The sequence below is a fragment of the Balaenoptera ricei genome, chromosome 5 (genome assembly GCF_028023285.1).
Source record: "Balaenoptera ricei isolate mBalRic1 chromosome 5, mBalRic1.hap2, whole genome shotgun sequence".
NCBI lineage: Eukaryota > Metazoa > Chordata > Mammalia > Artiodactyla > Balaenopteridae > Balaenoptera > Balaenoptera ricei.
In genome coordinates, this window is record NC_082643.1 from 56,026,511 (window position 1) to 56,046,086 (window position 19,576).

Below are 19,576 nucleotides of genomic sequence, written 5' to 3' on the forward strand. Positions count from 1 at the left end.
GAATCAGTTATATCAGTTATACATACACATATTCTTTTATTTTTTCTTTGGCTATTTTGGGTCTTCGTTGCTGCAAGAGGGCTTTCTCTAGCTGCAGCGAGCGGGGGCTACTCTTCGTTGTGGTTCTCGAGCTTCTCATTGCAGTGGCTTCTGTTGTTGCGGAGCTCGGGCTCTAGGCGCGCAGGCTCAGTAGTTGTGGCTCGCGGGTCCTAGAGCGCAGGCTCAGTAGTTGTGGAACATGGGCTTAGTTGCTCCGCCGCATGTGGGACCTTCCCGGGCCAGGGATGGAACCTGTGTCCCCTGCATTGCCAGGCAGATTCTTAACCACTGCACCACCAGGGAAGTCCCATACACATATTCTTGAATAAACTTCCTGTTATGTTTCTCACTAAACCCACTCACTAAAAATAACTGAATTTATGGTAAAAATAGGGTTAGATACAGACCAACAGACCCCTCAAAGGCTATGCAACTTTGTAACCAGAGAATTAACAACATCGACAACAACAAAAATAATTGTACCTTGAAAAATAACTTAGACAATGTAGGTAGACAGAATGCCCAGGGTGGCTGGTGGCTGACTTAAGGGAAGTTAAAAATGCACAGAAACAACAGAGTAGAAATACTGACTTGTTGAGGCTGAGATAATGCACGTGGGAGTATAGCTCTGGGCAGAGGAGGAACTCCAACCTGCCAGGACCCAAGAATTAAGCAAGCCTGGGCTGTGCCACTCTGGGCGGGGAAAGGGGTTCCTCAGCACAGACACTCTTAACATTTTCTTAAAATAGAGCCTCAAAGGCTTCCGCCTGTGCAATAGTCGAGCTGAGGCCTTTTCTTCTGATGGTTGCAATTCTACTCCCATTATCCTGGCTCCCCTGCCTAAGACAAAAACACATATAAGCCATGAAAACTTCCACCTTATCCTGATATAACTTCCCTATTCACCAATCACATGTGAGCTAACTAATGTTAACAGAACCCACTATATCTTTCTCTATTTGATACTTGCTGGCATTACCTTAGTTTTCAGCTTGTAATGCTGTTAGACTCACTGCTGTCTTTTTTTCCTTAATTACTTTATTCTCAGACTCATTCACTCTTGTCTCTTAAACAAATTTAAGCTTTGTTGTCTCTGGCAATCTTCTATTTCTTTTTCCTAATCTGCTATGTCTTCACATATACCTGGGTTTCAATTATCAAAGTGATTTGTTTTCAAGTAGCTTCATATAGTACATTTTATTTCTATAAGCAGATTGTACACTGCTTGAGAGGAGGGCTCATGTGTTTATACTCTTTTTACATCTCCGACCACATATGAGAGTATAAGTAAATACTTATTGGTTAACTGATTTAAAAATTACAAACACATTATTTTTAATTGAGTTATTATTAGTATTAGTTAATATTTTTATGTGGACAAAAGAAAATTCACAAGGAAGTTAGTATAATGTAAGGGGAAAAAAAGCATAGGCTTCTGAGTTAGATCACTCTGGATATTGAATAGCATGTGATATCAGGAAAATTGCTTAACTTCTGTTGGCTTCAGTTTCTTCACTGCTAAAATGGAGAAAATGAAACCTAACTCCATGTTTTGTTGCCAGAATTACATGGGTTAATGAAATAATATATTAATTAATAGTTTCATATAGTGCTGAACACTTAGTGGGTGGTCAGCAACTAGAGACCCCAGGATTTTTCGGGAAGATCAGTCAGCACCTTGTTTTTATGACCTGTATAAAGAAACAGCCCACTGGCTGTTTTTCACAAGGCACAAACAATTGGAATTTGTGGTTATATATAATATTTACTAAGTTCTGTTTTGTGCCAGGCTCTGTGCTGAGCACATTGCATACGCTGTCTTGCATAATCTTCAAAATTATCATTGAAGATAGGTATTATTAGGAGCATTAAAAATAAGCAAATTAAAGGTCTTAGCCAGCTTGGAAGGGCCAGACTTGAGATTTAAACCCAGGTGTCTGACCCTATTGTCCATACTCTTTATCAGTAATAAATTCTTCACCCTTCTTTTGGGAGCTGTGTCAAACTGATAAAGAGTATAGGCAGTTATTTTGTCAGAAGTATCAGACTAGTACTGTCCTGCCAAGAGATGGAGTCTTTAATCTCTGTGTACTGAACCCTGAGTCTAAGCTGTTCTCCAGGTAGGGGAGTGCCTCCTTTATGTGAATTACTGGCATAGATAAAAAGCATTGCTTCTCATTTGAGCACACTGAAGATTTTTGAAAACCGCCCCTTTCATTAAACTCATGTTAGAAAAATAGCACATTTCTCTGTGATAAACTGAAATACTAATTACCAATCTCTCCCTTCTCCTTTAGGGTGACTCCGGAGGACCACTGGTTAGTCCAGATGCTAGAGATATCTGGTACCTCGCTGGAATAGTGAGCTGGGGAGACGAATGTGGGCATCCCAATAAACCCGGTGTTTATGCTAGAGTGACTGCCTTCCGGGACTGGATCGCTTCCAAAACTGGTGTCTGAGAGAGTACAACCTAGAAGAATGGAACACATTTTTGTGTAGAGGCCGTTCTTAGAGATATAGAATTGCAGAAGGAGTCATGCAGATCACCTGGATGTGACCGATCGAACTAAACTACCTGCTATTTCCTTCCTACCTCTGCTTCACATAGCATCCTGCTTCTGCCAGATGGATTCTGTCTCAACTTGCAGTCACTTGTTTTCTAGGAGTTTTCTGTCATCAAATTTTGGCTTGTTGACATAAATTTCTCATGCATACATACAGTTTGAAGTGATCCCTTCCTTCATTTTCCCAGCTTCTCTCATCTCAGTAAATTTCCACTTTCAAGGTGCAGGACAAAGAGTAAAAGGAAGTATGAAAAGGAAAGAACTACATTTTTACGTACAGAGAAGTATTAGGTGTTTTTTTTTCTTTATGGAATGAAGAAAATGATCTTAATCATTATGAAAGCTCAAGCAAACAGACAGCGGCATACCAAACACTTCATGACGGCAAAAGAATGGGAACTAAAGTTAAGGAAACAAAGAGAAGCCAAGATACAACTTTATTTTCATTTCCAGCCAACAACAGAGATAAATGTGGGGAAGATTCTGTTTTCTTGTGGCCTATAATAATTATACAAACTCTATATAATGTACTTATTCTAAGTTAAAGCAAATAATATTTATTTAACATTGCACTACTGAGAATGTCAATATATAATAATAAAAAATAAATATCATCAATTTGCTTGATATTATAATATAATAATCCATGAGAAAGGGGAAGATGGGGAAAATGTCACCAATCAATTTATTGCAAATTCTTTTAAAGTCTGAGGCTAGAATGAAAATTCACTTAAGAACAACCAGCATACCTTATGTGGTAAGATTTTTGTATGGTTGGATAGGAGGAAATAAAAACAGAATCAGTGCAAACTACTGAATGAAATGGAATTATCACCAAGTGCTTGTGTATTTGTATTTAAAGCTTTTCCAAACTGCAAGGCCTTGAAGGGGAATAAGGTCCAGGTGTTAGTGTGTAGCCGTAGTTGTGCAAATGAAGCTAGAGGTCAGACCTCTATTTTGAAATGACTGCAGATTCCCCTTCCTACCACTCCCTCCCCCTCCTCCACATTTCCATTCTGTGCTTGGACCATGGGCCTCTTAGACTCTTCTGGGCTCAGAGGGAAGACATCATCACGAAAGCTGCCTCCTGCTACCTCTAGCATGACACTGCATTGCTCACTGCCTAGATATAAAGTTGATGAGAAAAAGCCTAATATCAACCACCTTCATAATTTCAGCTTTGGTAAATTATCACTGAGTTGTTAGATACACAACATTCAAGTGATCTAGGCACTATGAAGTTAGGATGGGTGCCATGGCGTATGGGCCTGTTGGTGGTGAGATTTCATGGAATCTTTCCATTACCCTTTCCTCATTGTGTATAGCTACTCATGTGAGTTCTGTATTGTACCGTAACCACTTTGAAAAAAAAATTAGTAGAAAAAAATTGACTTTTACCAACCTAAATAACACTGGTATATGAACAGATAAAATTTAGGGACTTGGCTAAAATAAGGTAGGAAATCTGATATAAATTGACAGCGTTAAATATTTTGCAAAAACATATTTCATTTAATGAACTCTTTTGAAAAAAACTGAGGAAAATGTTGAATTTTAAACAAAGATTTAAGTACATTTCAAACTTAATTTCTCTCAGTGTTCTGTAAATTGGTTCCCCTTGTTTGAGTATGTTTGGCAGTTGGGCCTCTAGGTAGCACCCAGGTAGATACAGGGAAGCAAGCCCTTGGGATGTTCAAGTAATAATGAAAACTGTAGTAAAACCGAAAGAATACAATTCAACTTTGCGAAGGCATTTAAAAATGAATCCATATGAATTGACACCATGAGTAGTATTTTCCAGATTTCTGGACGTGACTTTCCAAATTAAAATAAATTTTATAATGTGATAATGAGGACTTTCTTTGGCAAACAAACTTGAAGAGATTTAAATTAAGGAGAAATTTTAGAAGTTTAATTTCACAATGGCATCATATTTCTCAGAGAAATATCTTTGATATTTTCTTTTACAAAAGATTTGAGAAATAGAGGTTAGGCCACAGTGAAAATATGAGCAATAGTTCAAATTTTATGTGCACAGAGAAATAGATAATACAGTATCGTATTTTTAAAATAACTTTCTTTGAAAGATAACTTATAAAGGGTTTCAGCATTCTTGGACATGTCTGCTTTAACCATCTCGTTGGAAAAAGTTAAGAAGTCATGACTGAAATAATATTTATTAACTGTGCAAGAGGGCAGGCCATTTCTCAGCTACATCTTTTATTTCTCTTCCCACAGTACCTAATAAAATGCTCTGTATATAATAGTCTTTCAATAAGTGTTGTTGAACTGACCTTTTATTTTTGTATTATGCAGAAAATATAGCTTTGTTATTATTTACACATTGATTTAACATATTTTTGACCGGAGACATATTACGGCCACAAGCGTTAGTTTCTGCAAAAATCCCCCAGTTAATAATGTGTTAAGTAATCGCAGATTTTACATTGTGTGACTTAAGCCAGTTATTTTAAACACACTAAGCCTCAATATACTCACTTATAAAACAGGGATAATAATATTTACCTCAAACACTGTTGTAGAGATTAAAATGAGATATTTTAAAGTGCTTAGCAAAGTTCTTGGAACATAGTAGGTGCTCAAGAAACGGTGCTATTATAACTGTTGCTGTAACTACAGTCTTATTTTATAAGATTGCTACTCGATCACAATAGCTTGAATAAGTATTTTCAAAATGAAGAGATGAGTAGGTCAACAGAATGCGCTGACTTCTTGTTTAATTCTAATTCTACAAAAGAAGTTTTATTGGGATCATCCCAAAAGAGATTGTCAAGTTGTTCTCTGTTATTCTAAGTTTTCATTTCAACTTTTAAAAATGATAAACCTTATTAACCATAGAGTTACTGGATTACATGAAGATCTACAGTCTAGTTCAAATGATACCTCCTCCATGAAGCCTTCCTTGACTCCCTCAAGTGGAGATAACGTTCTTTTTTCTGAAATTTCTTACCACTTAAAAACAACATTTTATTTTCAGATAATCATAGACTCACACAGAGTTGTAAAATGTAATACAGAGAGATCATGTGTATCCTTTATCCAGTTTCTGGCAAAGGTAACATCTTGCTTAGCTATAGTACAATATCACAACCAGGAAGTTGACATTGAGACAATCTATTGACCTTTTGACATTTTATGTTTTTAAAACAAGCAGTTATTTGCATGTGTGTGTGTATTTAGTTCCATTTAGCTTTATCTCATGTATGGATTTGTGGGCCACCACCACAGTCAAAATGCAGAATAGTTTGATCACAAGGACACCTCATGCTACCCACGGCCATCTGGCTCCATCCCTACCCCTGTTCCCAGTCTTTAACCCCTGGCAAACATTAATCTGTTCTCCATCTGTATAATTTTGTCATTCCAAGAATGGTATATAAATAGAATCATACGATATGTAAACTTTGGAGGTTGGCTTCTTCACTCAGCATAATTCCCTTGAGATCAATCCAAGTTGTGCATGTCACACACACACAATAATTCATTCTTATTTTATTGATGTGTAGTATTCCACAGTATGGAAGCACTGCAGTTTGTTTAACCATTCATACATTGAAGGGCATTCAAGTTGTTTATAGTTTTTGGCTACTATGAATAAAGCTACTATAACACTTGTATGTGGGTGTGTAGGTTTTTTTGTGAACCTAAGTTTTCATTGTATCTTCCCATTTTTTTCTCAATCTTGTATAAAGTACTATGCAAACACATATCAATTGTCAACCCTAACCTCCTTTGGTGTACAAATTTTACATTTACCACTGTTCCTGGTGCATCATCCTATGTACTTACACACTTAGAAACTTCGCAGGACCAATTATATGTTCAAATACAATAAGACTATATCTTAATAATAGTGTTATTATCTTAATATCTTTTCATGTAAACATAGGGAATTTAATAATTAAATTCTGTGACGTTCAAGAAATTCACAAAACATTTTCAAAGAAACAACTTTTAGCAGAAAGCCAGTGCAGCAATGATGTTTTTTAACTCTAGAATATTTCTCTTGTTAGTTCTAGCACTTCTGGTGGTGTAAATTAACAAACACTACTGATGTTCAGGTTTCTTCCTGCAAAATGAAGCAGCCATACCATGGATTGGGTGACTTTAATAAACAACAGAAATGTGTTTCTTGCAGTTCTGGAGGTTGGGAAGCCCAAGATCAAGGTGCCAGTTATAAGATAAATAAGTACTAGAGATCTAATGTACAATATTATTAATATAATTAACACTAAAAAGTAATTTTATATTTAAAAATAAATATGAGGACAGTAAGAAATAAATTGCACTCAGGGTGCCATTAAAAATGGATTTTTTTGACCTAAACAGACGTTTCTCCAAAGAAGACATACAGATGGCTAAGAGGCACATGAAAAGATGCTCAACATCACTAATTATTAGAGAAATGCAAATGAAAACTACAATGAGATACCACTTCACACCAGTCAGAATGGCCATCATCAAAAAGTTTACAAACAATAAATGCTGGAGAGGGTGTGGAGAAAAGGGAACCCTCTTACACTGTTGTGGGAATGTAAATTGGTAGAGCTACTATGGAGAACAGTAGGGAGGTTAATTAAAAAACTAAAAATAGAGCTACCATATGATCTAACAATCCCACTCCTGGGCATATATCCAGAGAAAACTATGGTTCAAAAGGATACATACACTCCAGTGTTCATTGCAGTGCTGTTTACAATAGCCAAGACATGGAAGCAACCTAAATGTCCATTGACAGATGAATGGATAAAGAAGATGTGGGACATATACACAATGGAATATTACTAACCCATTAAAAATAATGAAATAATGTCATTTGCAGCAATATGGATGGACCTGGAGATTATCATACTAAGTGAAGTAAGTCAGACAGAGAAAGACAAATATTATATGATATTGCTTGTATGTGGAATAAAACAAAATGATACAAATGAACTTATTTACAAAACAGAAGCAAACTCACAGACTTAGAAAACAAACTTATGGTGACCAAAAGGGAAAGGTGGGGAGGAGGGATAAATTGGGAGTTTTGGATTGTGTGAATACACACTACTATATTTAAGATAGTTAACAATCAAGGACCTACTGTATAGCACAGGGAACTCAGTATTCTGTAATAACCTAAATGGGAAAAGAATTTGAAAAAGAATAGATAGATGTATATGTATAACTGAATCACTTTGTTGTATGCCTGAAACTAACAAAACATTGTAAATCAACTGTCCAATATAAAATAAAAATTTTTTAAAAATGGACTTTTATCGGTCCACTCTGCGGCGGGCCCAGTGAGGCCCCCCGGAATTCAGGGCAGCCGGGAACTCGGCCTCCGCCCTCGCGGCCCTCTCGCTGGGGAGACCCAGGCTGGCAACGCCGGGCCCTACCCTGGAAGGGCTCAGAGCCCGGCGCCTGGACTGGGGACTTGCTGCACTTTGGCATAAATTGCAATCGATTAGGGATCGTTTCTCAGACTCAAGTTAGAAGTGAGAGTTCAGATAAGTGAGGCTGCCACTGCTGCTTTGAACACCTCAGAAGGGGAGAATGCATTTATCAGGAGTGAAAAAGAAGGGCTTGCTAGGAGCCAAAGAAAATAATAAAAAGTCCAGCACTAGGGCTCCTTCTCCTACCAAACGCAAAGACCGCTCTGACGAGAAGTCCAAGGATCGCTCTAAAGATAAGGGGGCCACTAAGAAGTCAAGCGAGAAGGATCTTGGCAGGGATAAAACGCGAAAGAGGCGCAGCGCTTCCAGTGGTAGCAGCAGCACCAGGTCTCGGTCCAGCTCGACCTCCAGCTCGGGCTCCAGCACCAGCACGGGCTCCAGCAGCGGCTCCAGCTCATCTTCAGCATCGAGCCGCTCAGGAAGTTCCAGCAGATCCTGCAGCTCCAGCTCCGGCAGCTCCCCTGGCCCTCCGAGTCCTTCTCGGCGCAGGCAGGACAGCAGGCGGCATTCCCGCTCCAAATCCAAACCACCCAAAAGAGGTGAAAAGGAAAGGAAAAGGCGGAGCCCTTCCCCTAAACCCACCAAAGTGCACATTGGAAGGCTCACCAGGAATGTGACCAAGGATCATATCATGGAGATATTCTCCACCTATGGGAAAATTAAAATGATTGACGTGCCTGTAGAAAGGATGCACCCGCATCTGTCTAAAGGCTACACATATGTGGAGTTTGAGAATCCAGGTGAGGCCGAGAAGGCGCCGAAGCACATGGACGGAGGACACATGGATGGCCAGGAGATCACTGCCACCTCTGTGCTGGCCCCCTGGCCTCGGCCACCACCACCCCCACCCGGCGATTCAGCCCTCCCAGGAGAATGCTGCCACTGCCTCCCATGTGGCGCAGGTCACCCCCACGGATGAGGAGAAGGTCGCGTTCCCCTCGGCGCAGGTCCCCCGGCTGCCGCAGCCACAGGAGCCGCTCCAGTTCCAACTCCTCCCGATAAGCAGGGCCACCGAAGCTCTGCACTGTGACTTGCATCCCATCCAACTCACTTTTGTCACTTTTCCAGCCAAAGGAGGATCTGTAGGAAAGAAATCCCTCACTCAGGGGCAGGCTTCGAAGGTGAAGGCAGTAACTGCCACATTTCCCCTGGTGGCAGAGTTCAGGCTGCAGGAGTGTTGTTGCTTTGGGGTCGTGCTTATAAAGATGCCCTCCAGTTTTCTGACTGGAAGGCTTCCACATTTCTAGCTCCTGAGAGTCAGTTTAGTGGCAAAGCCAGTAGGGATGAGCCAGGGGCTTCAGAAGGTGGTACAGCCCCAGCCTGGGAGCATGTTTTCCCATTCCACAGATGACCTGGGGCTGATCCGGTGGCCTGCTCGTGCCCTAACCTGTTGGCCTGCAGGGTCCCACAGGAAAGGGTGTGCTCTTATGCAACTGCCGTTCCTGTGAGCCTGGCCCTGCTCCCTTGCTTGAGTCCTCTTCTAACCTCTAGTGCCAAATACCCAAAATGGTTCTTTTCATGTGTACTCATGTGTGCACACACACACACACACACACACCCAAGTCTCCCTTTCTCTCTGAAACTGGTAAGCTGAGAGTCACCTCTGTCGGATCATCACAGAAGCCCCCCATTGTGTTGGTATTCATGGTGGTCGTGGAGGTTACCTTGGCAATGTGTACACTGTTTTTTTGGCTTTTATTGTACAGTCAGTATTATACATTTTCTGTTTTGAGTTTTGTAACTTTGTATGTAACATTTTAGGTAATATTGTGTTTTGTACTTTGTTGTGTAGAGGAGAGAATTGTGTTGAATAAACCTAGGATTAGAGTGCAAAAAAAAAAAAAAAAAAAAAGAGGATTTTTTTGCCCACAGAGATATATGCAGGTAGAACTCTAGATGGTGCTACTAATCTGCAAATCAGACTTTCAGCCAGGAAAGAGGACCTGCAGGTCCAGGTGGAATAATTCTGAGGGGACAATTAGAATATGTATACTTTAAAACTATGATAAAAGAAGAGAATTCAGACTGAGCTCTGACCACCACAGCAACAGTCAGCTGTACCCACCACCAGAGCCTCCCATCAAGCCTCTTAGATAGCCCCAACCACCAGAGGGCAGACAGCAGAAGGAAGAAAAAGTAAATCCTGCAGCCAGTGGAACAAAAACCACATTCAGAGAAAGACACACAAGATGAAAAGGCAGAGGGCTATATACCAGATGAAGGACCAAGATAAAACCCCAGAAAAACAACTAAATGAAGTGGAGATAGGCAACTTTCCAGAAAAAGAATTCAGAATAATGATAGTGAAGATGATCCAGGACCTCGGAATGAGAATGGAGGCAAAGATTGAGAAGATGCAAGAAATGTTTAACAAAGACCTAGAAGAATTAAAGAACAAACAAACAGAGATGAACAATACAATAACTGAAATGAAAACTACACTAGAAGGAATCAATAGCAGAATAACTGAGGCAGAAGAACGGATAAGTGACCTGGAAGACAGAATGGTGGAATTCACTGCAGCAGAACAGACTAAAGAAAAAAGAATGAAAAGAAATGAAGACAGCTTAAGAGACCTCTGGGACAACATTAAACGCAACATTTGCATTATAGGGGTGCCAGAAGGAGAAGAGAGAGAGAAAGGACCAGAGAAAATATTTGAAGAGATTATAGTTGAAAACTTCCCTAACATGGGAAAGGAAATAGCCACCCAAGTCCAGGAAGTGCAGAGAGTCCCACACAGGATAAACCCAAGGAGAAACACGCCGAGACACATAGCAATCAAATTGGCAAAAATTAAAGACAAGGAAAATTATTGAAAGCAGCAAGGGAAAAATGACAAATAACATACAAGGGAACTCCCATAAGGTTAACAGCTGATTTCTCAGCAGAAACTCTACAAGCCAGAAGGGAGTGGCATGATATACTTAAAGTGATGAAAGGGAAGAACCTACAACCAAGATTACTCTACCCGGCAAGGATCTCATTTAGATTTGATGGAGAAATCAAAAGCTTTATAGACAAGCAAAGGTTAAGAGAATTCAGCACCACCAAACAAGCTCTACAACAAATGCTAAAGGAACTTCTCTAAGTGGGAAACACAAGAGAAGAAAAGTACCTACAAAAACAAACCCAAAACAATTAAGAAAATGGTCATAGGAACATACATATCGATAATTACCTTAAACGTGAATGGATTAAATGCTCCAACCAAAAGACACAGGCTTGCTGAATGGGTACAAAAACAAGACCCATATATATGCTGTCTACAAGAGACCCACTTTAGACCTAGGGACACATACAGACTGAAAGTGAGGGGATGTAAAAAGATATTCCATGCAAATGGAAATCAAAAGAAAGCTGGAGTAGCTACACTCATATCAGATAAAATAGACTTTAAAATAAAGAATGTTACAAGAGACAAGGAAGGACACTACATAATGTTCAAGGGATCAATCCAAAAAAAAGATATAACAATTATAAATATATATGCACCCAACATAGGAGCACCTCAATACATAAGGCAACTGCTAACAGCTATAAGAGAGGAAATCGACAGTAATAATAGTAATAATATATTACTATTACTATATGTAATAAGTAATCGACAGTAATAATAGTGGGGGACTTTAACACCTCACTTACACCAATGGACAGATCATCCAGAATGAAAATAAATAAGGAAACAGAAGCTTTAAATGACACAAGAGACCAGATAGATTTAATTGATATTTATAGGCCATTCCACCCAAAAACAGCAGATTACACTTTCTTCGCAAGTGTGCATGGGACAATCTCCAGGATAGATCACATCTTGGGTCACAAATCAAGCCTCAGTAATTTTAAGAAAATTGAAATCATATCAAGCATATTTTCTGACCACAACGCTATGAGATTAGAAATGAATTACAGGGAAAAAAACGTGAAAAGTACAAACACATGGAGGCTAAACAATACGTTACTAAAGAACCAAGAGATCACTGAAGAAATCAAAGAGGAAATCAAAAAATACCTAGAGACAAATGACAATGAAAACACAATGATCCAAAACCTATGGGATGCAGCAAAAGCAGTTCTAAGAGGGAATTTTATAGCTATACAAGCCTACCTCAAGAAATAAGAAAAATCTCAAATAAACAATCTAACCTTACACCTAAAGGGACTAGAGTAAGAAGAAGAAACAAAACCCAAAGTTACCAGAAGGAAAGAAATCATAAAGATCAGAGCGGAAATAAATGAAACAGAAACAAAGAAAACAATAGCAAAGATCAATAAAACTAAAAGCTGGTTCTTTGAGAAGATAAACAAAATTGATAAACCATTAGCCAGACTCATCAGGAAAAAGAGGGAGAGCACTCAAATCTATAAAATTAGAAATGAAAAAGGAGAAGTTACAACAGACACTGCAGAAATACAAAGCATCCTAAGAGACTACTACAAGCAACTCTATGCCAATAAAATGGACAACCTGGAAGAAATGGACAAATTCTTAGAAAGGGATAACCTTCCAAGACTGAACCAGGAAGAAACAGAAAATATGAACAGACTAATCACAAGTAATGAAATTGAAACTGTGATTAAAAATCTTCCAACAAACAAAAGTCCAGGACCAGATGGCTTCACAGGTGAATTCTATCAAACATTTAGAGAAGAGCTAACACCCATCCTTCTCAAACTTTTCCAAAAAATTGCAGAGGAAGGAACACTCCTAAACTCATTCTATGAGGCCACCATCACCCTGATACCAAAACCAGACAAAGACACTACAAAAAAAGAAAATTACAGACCAATATCACTGATGAGTCTAGATGCAAAAATCCTCAACAAAATACTAGCAAACAGAATCCAACAACACATTAAAAGGATCATACACCACGATCAAGTGGGATTTATCCCAGGGATGCAAGGATTCTTCAAGATACGCAAATCAATCAATGTGATACACCATATTAACAAATTGAACAATAAAAACCATATGATCATCTCAATAGATGCAGAAAAAGCTTTTGACAAAATTCAACACCCATTTATGATAAAAACTCTCCAGAAAGTGGGCATAGAGGGAACCTACCTCAACATAATAAAGGCCATGTACGACAAACCCACAGCAAACATCATTCTCAATGGTGAAAAACTGAAAGCATTTCCTCTAAGATCAGGAACAAGACAAGGATGTCCACTCTCACCACTATTATTCAACATAGTTTTGGAAGTCCTAGCCACAGCAATGAGAGAAGAAGAAGAAATAAAAGGAATCCAAATTGGAAAAGAAGAAGTAAAACTGTCACTGTTTGCAGATGACGTGATAATATACATAGAGAATCCTAAAAATGCCACCAGAAAACTGCTAGTGCTAATTAATGAATTTGGTAAAGTTGCAGGATACAAAATTAATGTACAGAAGTCTCTTGCATTCCGATACACTAATGATGAAAAATCTGAAAGAGAAATTGTGGAAACACTGCCATTTACTATTGCAACAGAAAGAATAAAATACCTAGGATTAAACCTACCTAGGGAGACAAAAGACCTGTATGCAGAAAATGATAAGACACTGATGAAAGAAATTAAAGATGATACCAACAGATGGAGAGATATACCATGTTCTTGGATTGGAAGAATCAATATTGTGAAAATGACTATAACACCCAAAGCAATCTACAGATTCAGTGCAATCCCTATCAAATTACTAATGGCATTTTTTACAGAACTAGAACAAATCATCTTAAAATTTGCATGGAGACACAAAAGACCCCGAATAGCCAAAGAAGTCTTGAGGGAAAAAAACGGAGCTGGAGGAATCAGACTCCCTGACTTTAGACTATACTACAAAGCTACGGTAATCAAGACAATATGGTACTGGCACAAAAACAGAAACATAGATCAATGGAACAAGATAGAAAGCCCAGAGATAAACCCATGCACCTATGGTTAACTAATCTATGACAAAGGAGGCAAAGATATACAATGGAGAAAAGACATCCTCTTCAATAAGTGTTGCTGGGAAAACTGGACAGCTACATGTAAAAGAATGAAATTAGAATACTCCATAACACCATACACAAAAATAAACTCAAAATGGATTTGAGACCTAAATGTAAGACCGGACACTATAAAACTCTTAGAGGAAAACATAGGAAGAACACTCTTTGACATAAATCACAGCAAGATCTTTTTGGATCCACCTTCTAGAGTAATGGAAATAAAAACAAAAATAAACAAATGGGGCCTAATGAAACTTTAAAGCTTTTGCACAGTAAAGGAAACCATAAGCAAGACGAAAAGACAACCCTCAGAATGGGAGAAAATATTTGCAAACGAATCAACGGACAAAGGATTAATCTCCAAAATATATAAACAGCTCATTCAGCTCAATATTAAAGAAACAAACAACCCAATCCAAAAATGGGCAGAAGACCTAAATAGACATTTTTCCAAAGAAGACATACAGATGGCCAAGAAGCACATGAAAAGATGCTCAACATCCCTAATTATTAGAGAAATGCAAATCAAAACTACAATGAGGTATCACCTCACACCAGTTAGAATGGGCATCATCAGAAAATCTACAAACAACAAATGCTGGAGAGGGTGTGGAGAAAAGGGAACCCTCTTGCACCATTGGTGGGAATGTAAATTGATACAGCCACTATGGAGAACAGTATGGAGGTTCCTTAAAAAACTAAAAATAGAATTACCATATGATCCAGCAATCCCACTACTGGGCATATACCCTGAGAAAACCATAATGCAAAAAGACACATGCACCGCAATGTTCATTGCAGCACTATTTACAATAGCCAGGTCATGGAAGCAACCTAAATGCCCATCGACAGACGAATGGATAAAGAAGAAGTGGTACATATATACAATGGAATATTACTCAGCCATAAAAAGGAACGAAATTGAGTCATTTGTTGAGACGTGGATGGATCTAGGGACTGTCATACAGAGTGAAGTAAGTCAGAAAGAGAAAAACAAATATTGTATATTAACGCATGTATGCGGAAGCTAGAAAAATGGTACAGATGAACCAGTTTGCAGGGCAGAAGTTGAGACACAGATGTAGAGAACAAACGTATGGACACCAATGGGGGAAAACCGCAGTGGGGTGGGGATGGTGGTGTGCTGCATTGGGCGATTGGGACTGACATTTATACACTCATGTGTATAAATTTGATGACTGATTAAAAAAAAAAAAGACAATAAAATTATGTCATTCTGTTTCAGAAGCATGGATGCAAAAATCCTAAACAAAATAAGATATGAAACCCAGTGACACACAAAATGTATCATATTTTATTTGCAATCAAGTTGAGGTTATTCTAGAAATACAAGGTTGGTTTAACATTTAAATATCAATTAATGTAATTCACAATACTGGTCAAATAAAAGTTGAAAAATGATATGATTATCTCAATTAATGCAAAAAAAAAGCATTTGGTCAAATTCAAAATTCATTTATGATAAAAATTATCAAACTAAAAGAAAACTTCTTTAATCTGATAAAATGATAGCAAACATCCTATTTAATGGTGAAATACTGAAAGCTTTTCCCTGAAATTAGGAACAGGAGAAGGATGCCAGCTATCAACCCTTTCTATTCAACAGTGTACTAGAGTTCTATGATGTAAGACAATCAATCAGACAAGCAACCAAAAAAAAAAAAAAAAAAAGAAAATATAAGCAATGAAAAGGAAGTAATAATACTGTTTTTATTTGCAGATGTAGGTGTATGCTAAAAATCCAAAATATTATACAAATAGAGGGCTTCCCTGGTGGTGCAGTGGTTAAGAATCTGCCTGCCAATGCAGGGGACACGGGTTTGAGCCCTGGTCCGGGAAGATCTCACATGCCGCGGAGCAACTGGGCATGTGCGCCACAACTACTGAGCCTGCTCTATAGAGCCTGTGAGCCACAATTACTGAAGCCCACGGGCCTAGAGCCCATGCTCTGCAACAAGAGAAGCCAGCACAATGAGAAGCCCGCACACTGCAACGAAGAGCAGCCCCCGCTCAACGCAACTAGAGAAAGCCCGTGTGCAGCAAGGAAGACCCAACACAGCGAAAAGTAAATAAATAAAATAAATAAAATTTAAAAATATATATATATATACAAATAGAAAAAATAAATGAATTAAGTTTTCTCAATACAAGGTCAATAGACAAAAGTCAATTGTATTCTATATGTCAGCAATAAATATAACATGAAATTTAAGGAATAATACCATTTACACCAGGATAGAATAAATCAAATACATGAGACTGAACCTAGAAGAACATGTATAAGACTTCTATTCAGACCCTTGTGAAACACTATTGAGAGAAATTAAAGAAAATCTAAATAAATGAAAGAATGTACCAAGTTCACAGACTGGAAGCTTCAATATATTAAGAAGTCAATTCTTCCCCAATTGATCTATAGGTTCAATGTTATATCAACAAAAGTCTAGAGATTTCTTTTTGGGAATTGATCAGTCAATGTTAAAGTTTATAAGTAAAGGCAATGGACTAAAAATAGCCAAGATAATTTTGAAAAAGGAAAACAAATATGGGCTTACATACCAGATATCAAGTGTGAACAGAGAAAAACAAAGTGTTTTCTACAAGGATTAAGTCATAATCCACTACATTCGCTGACCTACTGCAATCTGAGAAGAAATTAAGAGGATGACAGGATGAGGCTCTCTGTGTTTTGGACAAGCAGCCCCCTTAGATAGTTAGATAAACATCTCCAGAAGAATTTTAATAACCCCGGATTCCTGCATCTTCCCATACATAGAAAAGCACTAAAATCACTGACTTGAGATAATCTGTTCGTTGTGATACAGTAAACTTTTACCAAGATGTATGCTTGATTGCATGTATTTCCTAGCCAAAAATCATATATAAACTGCTTTCTCCCTTACCTCTTTGCAGCAGTTTCCTCAGAGCTGAGTGGCTGTCCCCAGGCTATAGTCCTCAGTAAGACCTTGAATACAACTTAAACTCACAACTCTTATGTTGTGTGTTTTTCTTTAAGTTGACACAAGACATTCTATAACTTCAATAATTAAGGTGGTGTGATATAGCACAGTAATAAAAAAATAAATCAAAGAAACAATAAAAAATTCAGAAAGAGACCTGCATTTGATTTATACTTGATTTATAACAGAGGTGGCTTTGCAGGGCAGTGGATAAAGAATTGCACATGCATGATTTCAATAAGATGTACAGGGTCAATTAATAGTCATATGGAAAAAAATGCACCTTTACTCCTACTTCATAATATACACACAAACGAATGCAATGTGAATTGATGACTTAAGTGCAGATGGTAACACATTAAAGTTTTTAAAATAAAACATACAAGTATATCTTTATAAATGGCAAGGAATTCTTCAACAAACTACATATATATACACATAAAATATTAACCTTGAAAGGAAATATTGACAAATTTTAAACTAAAATTAAGAAATTCTGTTTTTTAAAAGTCACCAATAACTAGTTCCACTTCCAGCAATGGTGAAATTTCTTATATCAAGCCCTTCTAGAGTTAATAGTTATAAACTTTGGAAAAAATATAAAAACCATATGAAGGCAGTACAAAGTGAAAGGACTTGAGGATATGGGGAGGGGGAGGGGTGAGATGTGACAGGGTGAGAGACTGGCATGGACATATATACACTACCAAATGTAAAATAGATAGCTAGTGGGAAGCAGCCGCATAGCACAGGGAGATCAGCTCAGTGCTTTGTGACCACCTAGAGGGGTGGGATGGGGAGGGTGGGAGGGAGGGAGATGCAAGAGGGAAGAGATATGGGAACATATGTATATGTATAACTGATTCACTTTGTTATAAAGCAGAAACTAACACACCATTGTAAAGCAATTATACTTCAATAAAGATGTTAAAAAAAAAAAAAAAAAAAAACTGTCTCAAGAGTCAATTCATGAAGGGACGGGACTGTACTGGGTAAGATTTACATACATATGGTTTCTTGCCAGAGGGCACTGGCCAGTCCAGGTGATGTAGAGGAGCTAAAAAGTTAAGCAGAAAGCCACAGTCTTACTGGCTTTAAGAGTCAGAACACAAAAATTGGGGCTGCAGCACGGCTGAAAAGTGAAGTATGTGAAATAATGATCACAATGATCATTCTCACTGGTAATTAGGGAATGAAAATATAAACTGCAATTAAATAGAATTTCATTATATCAAAATGATGGCAATATTAGTTATGTTAAAATTGGTACTTTGTGGAAAGTCTTCTGTCAGAAACTTTTACATAGTTACAGCTGGTTTCAGTTGAGGAGGAAGAAGCCAGAATGATGGAATTGGTCAAACACAGAGTTAGGATTATCCTGATTTACCACAAAGCTGTTTCTTGGGTGTACATTTTAAGTGACTATTCCAAGACTAGGCTATTACTTTTTTCTAAATAGCCAAGTCAAGGAAGTTTATCACCCCCTGGATGACTCCTATCTTGAAACCATAGAAATATGACAGTCATTAACACTAGTCGGACAAGTTTCATCTTATTTGTTCTCTATATTTCACCCAGCCCATAAAAACAAACCAACCAACACTGGATATAGCACATAAACCTGTGAAACACTGATCATCTTAAAAGCTACACCAGAAGGCCCTTATTTTTATTACCACTATCATCACTGTCATCATCAATCACTACCCTTGTCCCAGACATCACCACCACAATCAGAACATTATGTTCAGGTAAATGGGATTTTATTTGGGAGATTAAGTCTAGAAAAGCTAACAGGTTGCTACAGAGTATTTTCTAGTTTTTTGTTAATTGGTTGCTTTTTATAATTTAGATTTTTATTTCTGGACCCATGCTATTATTTCTGAGGTCTAGAGGCCCTGTAAAGTCTCTGGGAAAGTTTCAGAAATTTGGAAAAAAATAATCAAAGTTCAGCAAAGTTTTGCTTACTTTTTAAAAATAATCACTCATAAGAATACTACCATTTTTGTTCTCTAATAGTGTAACTAAAACCATATTTTCTAACTTGAATGTTTTTTAGAAATAATTTTAAAATCTGAATGCCATTATAGATCTTTAGAATAATGTACCTTACAACACAGATCCTAAATTAGCACTTGACAAACTGCAGTGGGCCCACAAAACTTAATAGATTTTCAAGTGAGTTCCTTTCCACGGACACTCGGCTTTCCTCGAGTTCCAGAAGAAAGTTGTTGGTGGAGGCCATTTGCTTCATTTGATCATTAATTTCTTTGTTCCTTATTCACAAGCCTCTCCCTAATAATTTAAAGTCCTCTATGAAAAAAAAAAAAAAAAAAGGTTTATCTTTATATGATTTGAGGAATTTTGCTTTGGAATTTTTTTTAACACTCTTCACTGTATAACAGAAATCAGGTTAATCCAATTCAAATGGTTGGAAATGAAGTTTTAATAAATTAAAACTACTGTTTGTAATACTTTGCAGTTTAACTGCTAATGCAGTATCAGAATGTGGTTATAGGGAAGTCTAATCTAGGAAACGATACCTGGTA

General features: G+C 37.8%; 2 protein-coding genes across 2 annotated transcripts in view; both read left to right on the top strand.

The window, feature by feature from the left end:
- The window catches only part of TMPRSS11E (transmembrane serine protease 11E), a 32,172-nt gene extending 29,674 nt beyond the window's left edge, over window positions 1–2,498 (top strand). Inside the window, exon 10 of the mRNA XM_059923830.1 lies at window positions 2,337–2,498. Coding sequence (XP_059779813.1) covers window positions 2,337–2,498 — 162 coding nt within the window. The remainder of the gene's footprint in view (window positions 1–2,336) is intronic.
- Window positions 2,499–8,162: 5,664 nt separating this feature from the next.
- Window positions 8,163–9,064, top strand: LOC132366477 (RNA-binding protein with serine-rich domain 1-like). Its single transcript, XM_059924071.1, is given in 2 exon segments — window positions 8,163–8,903; window positions 8,906–9,064. Coding segments are annotated over 2 exon segments (900 nt in total).
- Window positions 9,065–19,576: the final 10,512 nt, after the last annotated feature.